The 10,992-nt window shown below is 51.4% G+C and overlaps 1 protein-coding gene across 1 annotated transcript; it reads left to right on the top strand.

The window, feature by feature from the left end:
- The first annotated feature begins 264 nt into the window (after window positions 1-264).
- LOC119949846 (cationic amino acid transporter 2-like) lies at window positions 265-10,406 on the top strand. The gene is made up of 11 exons (XM_038771687.1): window positions 265-667; window positions 1,690-1,845; window positions 2,384-2,552; window positions 3,512-3,648; window positions 3,875-4,097; window positions 5,619-5,755; window positions 7,333-7,435; window positions 7,584-7,729; window positions 8,833-8,999; window positions 9,738-9,846; window positions 10,297-10,406. The coding sequence occupies exons 1-11, from the start codon at window positions 265-267 to the stop codon at window positions 10,404-10,406; spliced, it is 1,860 nt and encodes a 619-aa protein (XP_038627615.1).
- The last annotated feature ends 586 nt before the right edge of the window (window positions 10,407-10,992 follow it).

The raw sequence follows: 10,992 nt of genomic DNA, 5'->3' as shown, positions 1-10,992 counted from the left end.
ACAATGAGCTTATTTGTACATATTTATTCTATTTATTTTATTTTGTTAATATGTTTTTGTTGTCTGTCTCCCCCTTCTAGACTGTGAGCCCGCTGTTGGGCAGGGACCGTCTCTATGTGTTGCCGACTTGTACTTCCCAAGCGCTTAGTCCAGTGCTCTGCACACAGTAAGCGCTCAATAAATACGATTGAATGAATGAACGGAGGGGAGACAGATATTAATATAAATAAATAAATTACAGATGTGTACGTAAGTGTTGTGGGGATGCATGACAACCAGTTTTTGCTTCTCTTCCTGCAGATGTCAGCATTGGCCTCCCTTCTCTCGGTCCTTCGGGCCTTTTCTCGCAAAAAGATCCTTCTCCCCAAGGAATCGAACCTTTGGCGCTGCCTGTCCACCCTGGACCTGGTGGCCTTAGGAGTGGGCAGCACGCTTGGGGCAGGGGTGTATGTCCTCGCCGGGGATGTGGCCAAGATCATCGCCGGCCCCAGCATCGTGCTGTCCTTCCTGGTGGCCGCCTTGGTATCCATCCTGGCGGGACTCTGCTATGCCGAGTTTGGGGCCCGGGTGCCCTTGACGGGCTCGGCCTATCTCTACAGCTACGTGACGGTGGGCGAGCTGTGGGCCTTCATTACCGGCTGGAACCTGCTGCTGTCCTACGTCATTGGTACAAGACCCTGCCCTCTTCATCCTTCGCGCTTGCCTTGGGGAAGTCCCGATGTGGAGTTAAGGGTGGGACCAAAGTACGTGGAGGCCAACCAGAGGTTTTTGAAGGCTGGTCTGGTCATACCTGGCACTCACCTGGGGTTGGGGTTAGGAGAGGAGCAAGTCGTGGAGATTTCTAGGCACCTCAGCAAAAAGTGGAAAGGAGACCAAGGTGATAGGCTGTACTGTGTTTCCATACAAGTAGGATTCTTGCCTCCCTTCCCAACTCTTCTCTCCAAACAGGCGGGGGGGAGCTGACCTGGCCCTGCTCCCACAAGTCCAGCGTCTCCCCTGTGCCTGTACCTACTCAGGGAAGGGAGCGGGAGAGATGTGGTGATAAGGAAGTCAGATCCAGGAATGTGATAACATGATATGTCTGTCACTCTCCAATCAGGACACACAATAATAATAATAATAATGATGATGGCATTTGTTAAGCGCTTACTATGTGCAAAGCACTGTTCTAAGTGCTGGGGGGGATACAATGTGATCAAGTTGTCCCACGTGGGGCTCACAGTCTTAATCCCCGTTTTTACAGATGAGGTAACTGAGGCTCAGAGAAGTTAAGTGACTTGCCCAAGGTCACACAGCTGACTTGTGGTGGAGCCGGGATTCGAACCCATGACCTCTGACTCCAAAGCCCATGCTCTTTCCACTGAGCCACGCTGATTCAACTCAAGTAGTTCTAGCTGCTTCCCAGACTGCTCTCACTCCTGTCAGATTCAGCAAACATTTTTGCTCCGGTTTTCCTTTCAAGACCAGCTTCTTAAATTCATCTCTCATTGAGTTTTTCAGTGTTCAGTCCTCCCTGCCCCTTGGTCTCATCACTTTTGGAATGGGCCCTTGAAAAGACCTCCTGTAGAAACACACAGTTCTCAGCAAGTCCTTCCCCTGGCACAAGGCTTAGAGATGACAGTTGTGTCTCCCGCCCGCAAAGTTGACTTCCCACTACTCCTCTGTGGTGACTCTCTGGCTCTTCCCTAGGAACATCAAGCGTGGCCCGGGCCTGGAGTGCCACCTTTGATGAGCTGATTGGCAAGAGAATGGGCGTGTTCTTCAATACCTACATGGCCATGTCGTCCCCCGGGCTGGCTGAGTACCCGGACATCTTTGCCGTCTGCCTCATTGCTGTGCTGACAGGTGTGCTGGAGTTTCTGCTTTCTGCAGATGGGTTTGAATCTCAACCCTCTTTGCTCATGAAGGAGACCAAGTCCTCACCTGCAGAGATTTGAAATAATTTCTTGTAGGATCAGGAAGCCATTAGGGAGCTGATGACATAACCTGGAATTATCTTGGGAGTTCTGGAGACAAAGCTTCCGAGCTGGGGAACCTTCCAAACTAGTGAAAATGGTGGTGGAGGACAAGGCCTGTTGATAAGGAACAGGATCTATCTTAGCCTCCATTTCAGAGATGCTCAATAAAAGTGAATTAACTGTGAGGTTATGCCTGGCTGAGCTCTAGAACTAACATGTTCTTAGTTTCTCAAGGATGGAGAACATCTATCCCAACATCAGAGACCCAACTGACTCTAGTAATGGGGACGAGGGTGGAGAGTCAGTTTTGTCTGGAGAGGGGGATAGAGTAGGTGGCCTCATGCTAACCCCCTCCTTGATCTCCAAACCTCATTCATAGGCATGAGGGGCCATCAGTCCTCTGGGTCTCATTTCTGCTTCCGCAGCGCTGCTTTCCTTTGGGGTCAGAGAATCAACGGTGGTGAACAAGATTTTCACTTGTGTGAACATGCTTGTACTGCTGTTCATTGTGCTGAGCGGCTGCATCAAAGGGGACCTGAAATACTGGCAGCTGAGCCAAGAGGACCTGAGGAAGCAAGCCTTCCACCTTGCCTGGTGAGAGCCGTACAGCCTGCACAGAAATGAATTTGACTAAGGAGAAATGACAAAGCCCTGGATGGTGCCCGCTGTCTCACACCATCATAGCCTTGATTGTTGCTGAGCAGAGAGGGGAGCGGTAGGGAAGATGGGACTGGAGGCAGAGGAGATTAGAAAACTGGAAATGGCAGGGGGATTTGCTCTCCTGGCACTAATTCTTTTTGTTCTACTGTGAGAGATCCTGTCCAGCCAGCTATCCATTTTGCACTGTGCTCTCTCTTCCCTGGAAGAAGAAGCCATTGAAACAAACTTCAAACATCAACTCCACCTGGTCTGTCCACTCAAGCCCCTGCTTTGGGTAGTCCCTCGGAAGGGCCAGCAGAGTTACTGCCTTCATAATAATAACTGTGGTATTTGTTGAGCACTATGTGCCAGGCACTGTACTAAGCACTGGGGTGGATACGAGCAAATAGAGTCGGACACAATCCCTGATCCATGTGGGGTTCACAGTCCCAATCCCCATTTTACAGATGAGGTAACATGCACAGAGAAGCGAACTGACTTGCCCAAGGTCACCCAGCAAACAAGTGATGGAGCCAGGATTAGAACCCATTCAACCCCTCTGTGCTTTTTTAGAGTGGGAGATCATTTAGCAGAGCAGAGTCAGATGCCTTTTCTTTTCTCCACTCCCATCTCGCAGTACATTGGAAGTCCTGGCCAAGAAGAATCACTCCTGGATGCTCCTGAAGGGCTTATTCTCAGATCCCTGTCCCCCTCTGTAGGTGCTCAGTCCTCTAGCTGGCCGATGATTTGTTTACACTGAGATTCCTTGGGTCTCATTCAACATGGAAGGATATCCTGTGGGCTTCCAGTTCTGGTTGGAATGGGGAGGGATCTGCAGCCCTCACTAGAGGCTACTCTGTTCCCAAGCCTCACCTCTTGAATGATTCCCCCTTTGCCTTCCTCCCCACTGATAGGAACGAGACTTCATCCAGGAATGAGACAGGGGAGTTCGGAGTGGGAGGATTCATGCCGTACGGGTTAAGTGGGACTCTAGCCGGAGCCGCCACCTGCTTTTATGCTTTCGTGGGGTTTGACTGCATCGCTACAACAGGTCAGTTCTGAGGGTGAGACGTTCAGTGCCCCGAGACCCGACCTCGGTTTATCCCGGGAGCGGGGTCTGGCTGGGAGGCAAGGGAATGACGGCAAAGCCCAACAGGAACTGGGGCAGATTGGGGAGGAGACGAGGGAGTGATGGGTGGGAGCTAGAGAAATCCCCACGGGCGCAATGCCCCACTGGCCAGTGGAGTGAGCAAACATGTATGCTTTATTTCTCCCAGGAGAGGAAGTGAAGAACCCTCAGCGGTCCATCCCCCTGGGAATTGCCATCTCCCTTTTGGTCTGTTTCCTGGCATATTTCGGAGTCTCAGCTGCCCTGACCCTGATGATGCCCTATCACCTATTGGACACCCAGAGCCCACTGCCTGCTGCCTTTGAATATGTGGGGTGGAACGTGGCCAAGTACATCGTGGCCGCGGGGTCTCTGTGTGCCCTGACCACCAGGTGAGGCGAGGTGGTGGCCGATGGCCGTATTTTCCTGACTGGTTCTGAAAGCATCAGAACTTCTGTGGTGGGGGGTTCTGGGCAAGTCGCTTCACTTCTCTGGGCCTCAATTACCTCATCTGTAAAGTGGGTATTAAGACTGTGAGCCCCCCGTGGGACAACCTGATTACCTTGTATCTACCCCAATGCTTAGAACGGTGTTTTGCACGTAGTAAGCGCCTAATATCTATTCTATTTATTTTATTTTGTTAGTATGTTTGGTTTTGTTCTCTGTCTCCCCCTTTTAGACTGTGAGCCCACTGCTGGGTAGGGACTGTCTCTATATGTTGCCAACTTGTACTTCCCAAGTGCTTAGTACAGTGCTCTGCACACAGTAAGCGCTCAATAAATATGATTGATGATGATGATGATGATGATGAAATGCCATTATTATTATTATTATTATTCTGGGTGGGCTGGGCCAAACTGGAGTCCCATGGGAAAGTCCAGAAACACTGCCCATTTCCATGCAGGCCTAGCCTGGAACTTTAACCCTTCCTGAACCCTTCCTGAACTGACACCTCCTATCCCATTCTGCCGTTCCTCCCACCTATGTATGTAAGTGATGTTGGGTTGGGGGTGAGCTGAATAGCAAATCTCCCAACGTTCATTCAGTCATATTTACTGAGCTCTTACTGTAATCAGAACACTGAACTAAGTGCTTGGGAGAGTACTATACAACAATAAATAGACACAATCCCTGCCCAAAACCAGCTACTCCTCAAATCCAACAATTACTCTCCCTCTCTTCAAAGCCTTCTTTGAAGGCAAATATCTTCCAAGAGGCCTTCCCTTACTAAGCCCCCCATCCTTGTTTTCCCACTCCCTTCTGTGTCTTCCCCTCCCTCTAGCTTGTAAATTGGCTATGGGAGGAGAGTGTGTCTGTTTATTGTTGTACTGTACTCTCTCAAGCGGTTTGCACACAGTAAGCACTCAATAAATATGAATGAATGAATAAAGTGCACGGACAGGAAATAGCCAGGTGGCCTTGGTAAAGAGGGCTGAGTAGAGAGGATGAAGTGGGCTGGGTGGGCTGGGTAAAGAGGATTCCTTGTTTCTGAAGACCCATGTCAACTCTGGGCTGTTAGCTGGCTGTGGGCAGGAAATGTGTCAACCAACTCTGTTTTATTGTACTCTCCTAAGCGCTTTGTTCGGAGCTCTGCACACAGTAAGCACTCAATGAATATGCTTGATTGATTGACTAAAAACTCTAGAGATTCCCTTCATTGCTCCCTCATTCCATTCCTGGAGAATCAGAATGGGGAGGATCCCAGAGGAGACCACTGACTGATGTTGCTCCCTGCTGCCAGAGATCTCTGCCATCCCAGGCATGAGTCTCCCTAACATTCATAACTGGATGTGGCTTGAGGAGTTGGAGGGGAGTGGAAAGGGGTGTTTCTGGGGCTGCTTCAGGGGATCCCTGCCCGTCCCAGACTCCAGCTCTCTGAGCCTTTTTCCTCTGAGCATCTCTTCTTCCCACAGCCTGCTGGGCTCCATGTTCCCGATGCCCCGCATCCTCTATGCCATGGCGAGGGATGGGCTGCTCTTCCAACCACTGGCCCACATCAGTCAGCGGCAGAGCCCAGCAGTGGCCACCTTTGTGTCCGGAGGAGTGGCAGGTATGGACTTCCCAGGTCCTCCCAGGTGGGCAGGGTCTGGGGATGGGGGCAGCTCCAGCCGGGAGGAGGTTCACCCTTTCTGTTCACCTCCTCTGTCTCCTGTGAGGGGGATAGCTCAAAAGCCCATCCTCAGTTATGGATGGGAGAGCTGGGATCTCCCTTATTGACTTGAGGGTCCTCTGAGACCCAAACTAAAGAAAAGGAATAGTGGCTTGGGGTGTGGGATTGAGCTACTTGTACGCTGTTAATAACTTTCCTTGATCCCTGAGGTTTTTTTGTTTTTTAATAGCACTCATTAAGCACTTCCCATGTGTCAAGCACTTTTCTAGGCATTGAGGTACATACAAGATAATCAGGTTGGACCCAGCCCCTGTCCCATGTGGGGCTCTCTGTCTTTATCCCCAGTTTACAGATGAGGTAAATGAGGCACAGAAAAGTGAAGTGACTTGCCCAAGATCCTACAACTAAGTGACAGAGATGGGATTAGAACCCAGACCCTTCTGGTTCCCAGGCCCATGCTCTATCTACTAGGCCACTATACACTTGTTTGCCTTTAATAATAATAATGGGATTTGTTAAACACTTCCTACGTGTCGAGCACTGTTCTAAGTGCTGGAGTAGATACGAGGTTAACAGGTTGTTCCACGTGGGGCTCACAGTGTTAATCCCCATTTTCCAGATGAAGGAACTGAGGCCCAGAAAAGTTGACTTGCCCAAAGTAACACAGCTGACAAGTGGCAGATTCAGGATTCGAACCCATGACCTGACTCCCAAGCCCGTGCTCTTTCCACTAAGCCATGCTGCTTCTCTAATCTTTCACCTAGTCAGGTCTGAGTAGGAGCCAAGAGGGGCAGAGTGGCTTATCCTTAGAGGAAGGAGGGGAAGAGAACATGGGAGGAGAGGCTCCCGTTCTGACAACCACCTCAGGCCCCGAGACAGGGTACAGCCCTTGGTGGAGTCTTAGTTGACCTAAGATGGGTACGTGCAAAGTGACTTCAATAATAAAAATAATAATAATAATTGGCATTTGTTAAGCGATTACTATGTGCAAAGCTCTGGGGAGAATACAGGGTGATCAGGTTGTCCCATGTGGGGCTCACAGTCTTAATCCCCATTTTACAGATGAGGTAACTGAGGCCCAGAGAAGTTAAGTGACTTGCCCAAGAGCACACAGCAGACATGTGGTGGAGTCGGGATTCGAACCCATGACCTCTGACTCCAAAGCCCGTGCTCTTTCCACTGAGCCACGCTGCTTCCCTGATCCAGGGGTGTATGTGGGACAGAAGAGAGGTCCTGAGAACTTCTCTCTCTCTGCCCCATTAAAGACTCCTTGAGAGGAGGAAGCAGAGTTCCGGTCTGATGTGCAGGGATGGGGGTGAGGGCTTTGCAGGGAAGGAGCCCCAAGATGAGTCAGGAAGGAGGCTCCCATCCACCAATTCTCCTGGGGAAAAAGAAGGGGAAGCTTGGCCAGTCCCCCTCAGTGTCCCCTGGAGAGCTGGGCTGGGCCTTTGGGCCAGGTCCAAAATCCCAGACCCAAGCAGGCTCTGACCAGCAGCTCAGTGACTTTGTTTCCCCAGCCCTCATGGCCGCCTTCTTCGACCTGAAAGCCTTGGTTGACATGATGTCCATTGGTACCCTGCTAGCCTACACCCTGGTGGCAGTCTGTGTCCTCCTGCTCAGGTACGGATGGCAGAATTGAGAATGGGGGTAGGTGGGAAGGAAGGGGGGTCCTGATCTGAGGTCCACCCCCTCTCCTAGAAGCTGTCACCCACCCAGCAGAGGGGCCCGGGTCCCAAAACCACTCATCTCCGTCCTATCCTTGCTGCAGGTACCAGCCTGGCACTGATGAGAAGGAGCTCCCTGACTTAGAGAACTGTAGCCAGTCGACTCAGCTGGAGGTCTCAGACCCTAACCCAACTCCTCTTCCAACTCCACGCTCCTCCAGACGGGTGTCCTATGCTGTGGTGCTCGTGGGTAAGGGGGTGCCCACTGGTACGGGGAGGGGTGTGCCTGGGGGCCAACCCTGACAGAGGGTGTCTTGGCAGAGGCTTGAATCCCGTCACACCCACTTCCAACTCTAAAGCACTGCCACATTGGGGGCAGGTGTAGGGAGTTGGACTCAGTCAAGTTGACAGTTGAAGCAGGAGTAGGGGGTTGTCCTGTCCTTGAGTACTTGTTCATTCATTCACTCAATTGTATTTATTGAGCATTTACTGTGTGCAAAGCACTGTACTAAGCACTTGGGAGAGTATAACAAACAGACATTCCCTGCCCCATTCCCTGTTGTGAAAGCACTGGGGTGCAAGAAGAAATCCAATGCCTCTCCCTTTCCCAGTGAGTCTGGGGAAGTAAGTGAAGATGAGGCCTCCTCTATAGAAAGCAGCAGGGGAGACCCTGTCATCTGAGGAAAGCCAGGTTTCAGAGATGGCAAGGAGGAGCAGTGAGTGGATCAGAAGGAGGAGTATAATGAAGAGAAACGACCCCATGACCCTATGATGGAATGGGGGTTACACAGGTCTCGCTTGGCTGAGGCTGTTGGGGGGAGGGGTTGGATGGGTGTGAGTTGACTCACAGAGTTTGGCGGGGGGGATTGCGGATAAGACATGGAGCTGGGACAGGATAGTCAAGTGCTTAGTACAGTGCTCTGCACATAGTAAGCGCTCAATAAATACATTGAATAATAGGTCTGGGGTGTGGAGAGGGGTTGGATGCAGGAGGGAGAGGTGTGTTGGGAAGGGAGGACTGAGATGAGCTGACTGGAGGACGGGGGTTGAAGACATGGTGGGGTCAGTGAAGTTTAAGCCTTGTAAGTGAGATAATATCATTTAAAAACAAAACAAAGAAAAACAGCAATAACTACTTAATCCAATGATTCCCCGGGGATATTGGATTGTTGTGCCGATCCTTGGGTCCTTGAGTGAAAAGGCCAGTATTTAGGAGAAAGCAGAGTCTGGGTTGGCAGTTGGGCCACACTGCTTCTCCACATCACTGGGTTCTGGCAGGTTCCAACAAGAAGGGAACGGTCACCCTCTCTCCTCTATCTCCACCCCGCTGACCCTTCTGTGTCTGCTTTACAGCCTTCCTGGTGGTAATCGTGAGTGTGGTGACCTCCGTGGGGCTGGAGTGCCTCCTGTCCGGGGCCGTCTCGTGCATTCTTGGCCTGACTCTCCCTCTTTTGGGCATCCTGGGTGCAGCTCTCCTCATCTGGTGGCAGCCCCAGAGCAGTAAGAAGGCAACCTTCATGGTAAGAAACCTGAGGAGGTCTCAGGAAGTGGGGGAATCTGGAAAATTGACATTTCCCCGGTGTCCACCTCTTTTTTTTTCCTTTTTTCTTTTTCTGTGCTATTTGTTAAGCACTTACTATGTGCTGCTCCAAGCACTGAGGTAGATACAAAGTAATTAGGTTGGACACAGTCCCTGTTCCACATGACTGTCCCAGTCTTAATCTCAATTTAACAGATGAGGTAACCAAGACACTGCGCCAAAGTCTCACAGCAAACAAGTGGTGGCCCATGCTTTATCCACTAGGCCAAGCTCTTTCTTCCCCCGATGCTGTCCTGTTTCAGCCAGCACCCCCCCACACACAAATTTTGGGGCTGGGTACCCAGAAAGGACTCCAACACAGCTGTGGAATGCTGCCTGAGATTAATGTAGAGAGGCATGTGCTGCTGTAAGCGCTGGGGTAGATATAAAGTATCTAGGAACGGAGCTGAAGTTTCCCTCTTTCTGTCATTGCCCATAGCCTGATTTCTTTTAGCCCCACCTCATTGCTTTCGGTCCCTCTGGCTGTGTGCCCAGGCTCATCTGGGTGATGAGGGGAGAGGAAAGATAAGAAGTTAAAGCATGTGTCTCAACTGCAAATCTCACAGTGCCTCTTCCTGTCTTTGCTATGGCCTTGTGTCCCTCTGGCTGGACTCCCTCGGTCCCCTTCCCCTGGGATTTCTGGTCATTTCTCTTTTCTCCTGCCCATCCCACCCCTCAGGTTCCTGGCCTCCCGTTCCTCCCAATCTTCAGCATCCTGATCAACACTTACCTGATGGCCCAGCTCAGCACTGACACGTGGCTGCGGTATGCCGTCTGGATGGCTGTGGGTGAGTTGGAGCCCAGGAGTCAGGGAATCTACACAGTGCGAGAGCAAAATCAATCTCAGGGGGTTCAGAGACAGCTACAAGAACTTCTTTCACAAACAGGAGAAGGGGAGGGAGTAGAGAAGGGGTGAACTCTTACAAACAGGCCAGGCCATCTATCAGTCATATTTATTGAATTTACTGAGTGCTCGTGTGCAGAACACTGCACCAAGTGCTTGGGAGAATACTACAGAGTTGGTAGACATGTTCCCTGTCCACAAGGAGCTTGCAATCTAGAGAGAAGAGTTTACGGTCCAGAGGGTTGAAATGTGGTCCCTGATCAAAGGGGACTGGCCTTTCAGCAATTCCTCCTAGCTCTCGGACTCTGGGGTTGGGGAAGTGGAAGAGAAAAACGTATTCAGAAACCCTACCTGCCTCTTCAGACACGTTCTTGCTTGCTTGTCGTCCACCCAGGCTTCCTCATCTACTTTGGTTACGGGATCCGCCACAGTGTGGAGAGAGAACAGTCCAGAGATCTTCCGGCTGGAGAAGATGGGAGCCCGGGAGGAAGACCGCGGCAGTGAGCTCTGGGAGAAGATGCTGGGCGAGCCATCTGCACTGCCTTGGACTCACCATCAACCTCCACTGCTCCCTTCCCTGGAACTCCCAAATCAAGTGTTTGTGTCAGCGTGTTCTGTCCAGGGTCCCCCTTGAAGGTCCTGTGAGACCGCTCGCATTGTGGGAAGAAGTTGTAATGGACCTTATTTTTTAAAGAAATCTATGCTGGGTTGCTTCTAGGGCACCATGCCCGGACTCTGCCCCATTCAGGCATGCACCCTGTGGCAGTTGCCTATCCTCTCACCCTGGGCTCCCAGTGACCCCAAGCTAGTTGATTTTACGGGGCCGCCACATGATGCCTGTTTGCTGTTGCATCATGCGGCACTTGGCGTGATGTGATGAGGTCATTGTGCTGTGCCTGTTGGGACCCTGGAGGGGTTGGCAGCCATGAGACCCGGGCCAAGTGGTGCCTCCCCACCACCTCTGCCCATTAGACACCTGTCTGGACTCAGCGCTCATATGGGGACACATCCTGGTAGTGGCAGCGATGGCAGTTGTGAGGCGAGCGGTGCCTGGAGGCCGGAGTTGGGATCCGAGTGCGACTCCACCAGG

Source organism: Tachyglossus aculeatus, chromosome X1 (genome assembly GCF_015852505.1).
Source record: "Tachyglossus aculeatus isolate mTacAcu1 chromosome X1, mTacAcu1.pri, whole genome shotgun sequence".
NCBI lineage: Eukaryota > Metazoa > Chordata > Mammalia > Monotremata > Tachyglossidae > Tachyglossus > Tachyglossus aculeatus.
The sequence above is the reverse complement of the archived record's forward strand: the minus strand, read 5'-3'. Positions and strand labels throughout refer to the sequence as shown.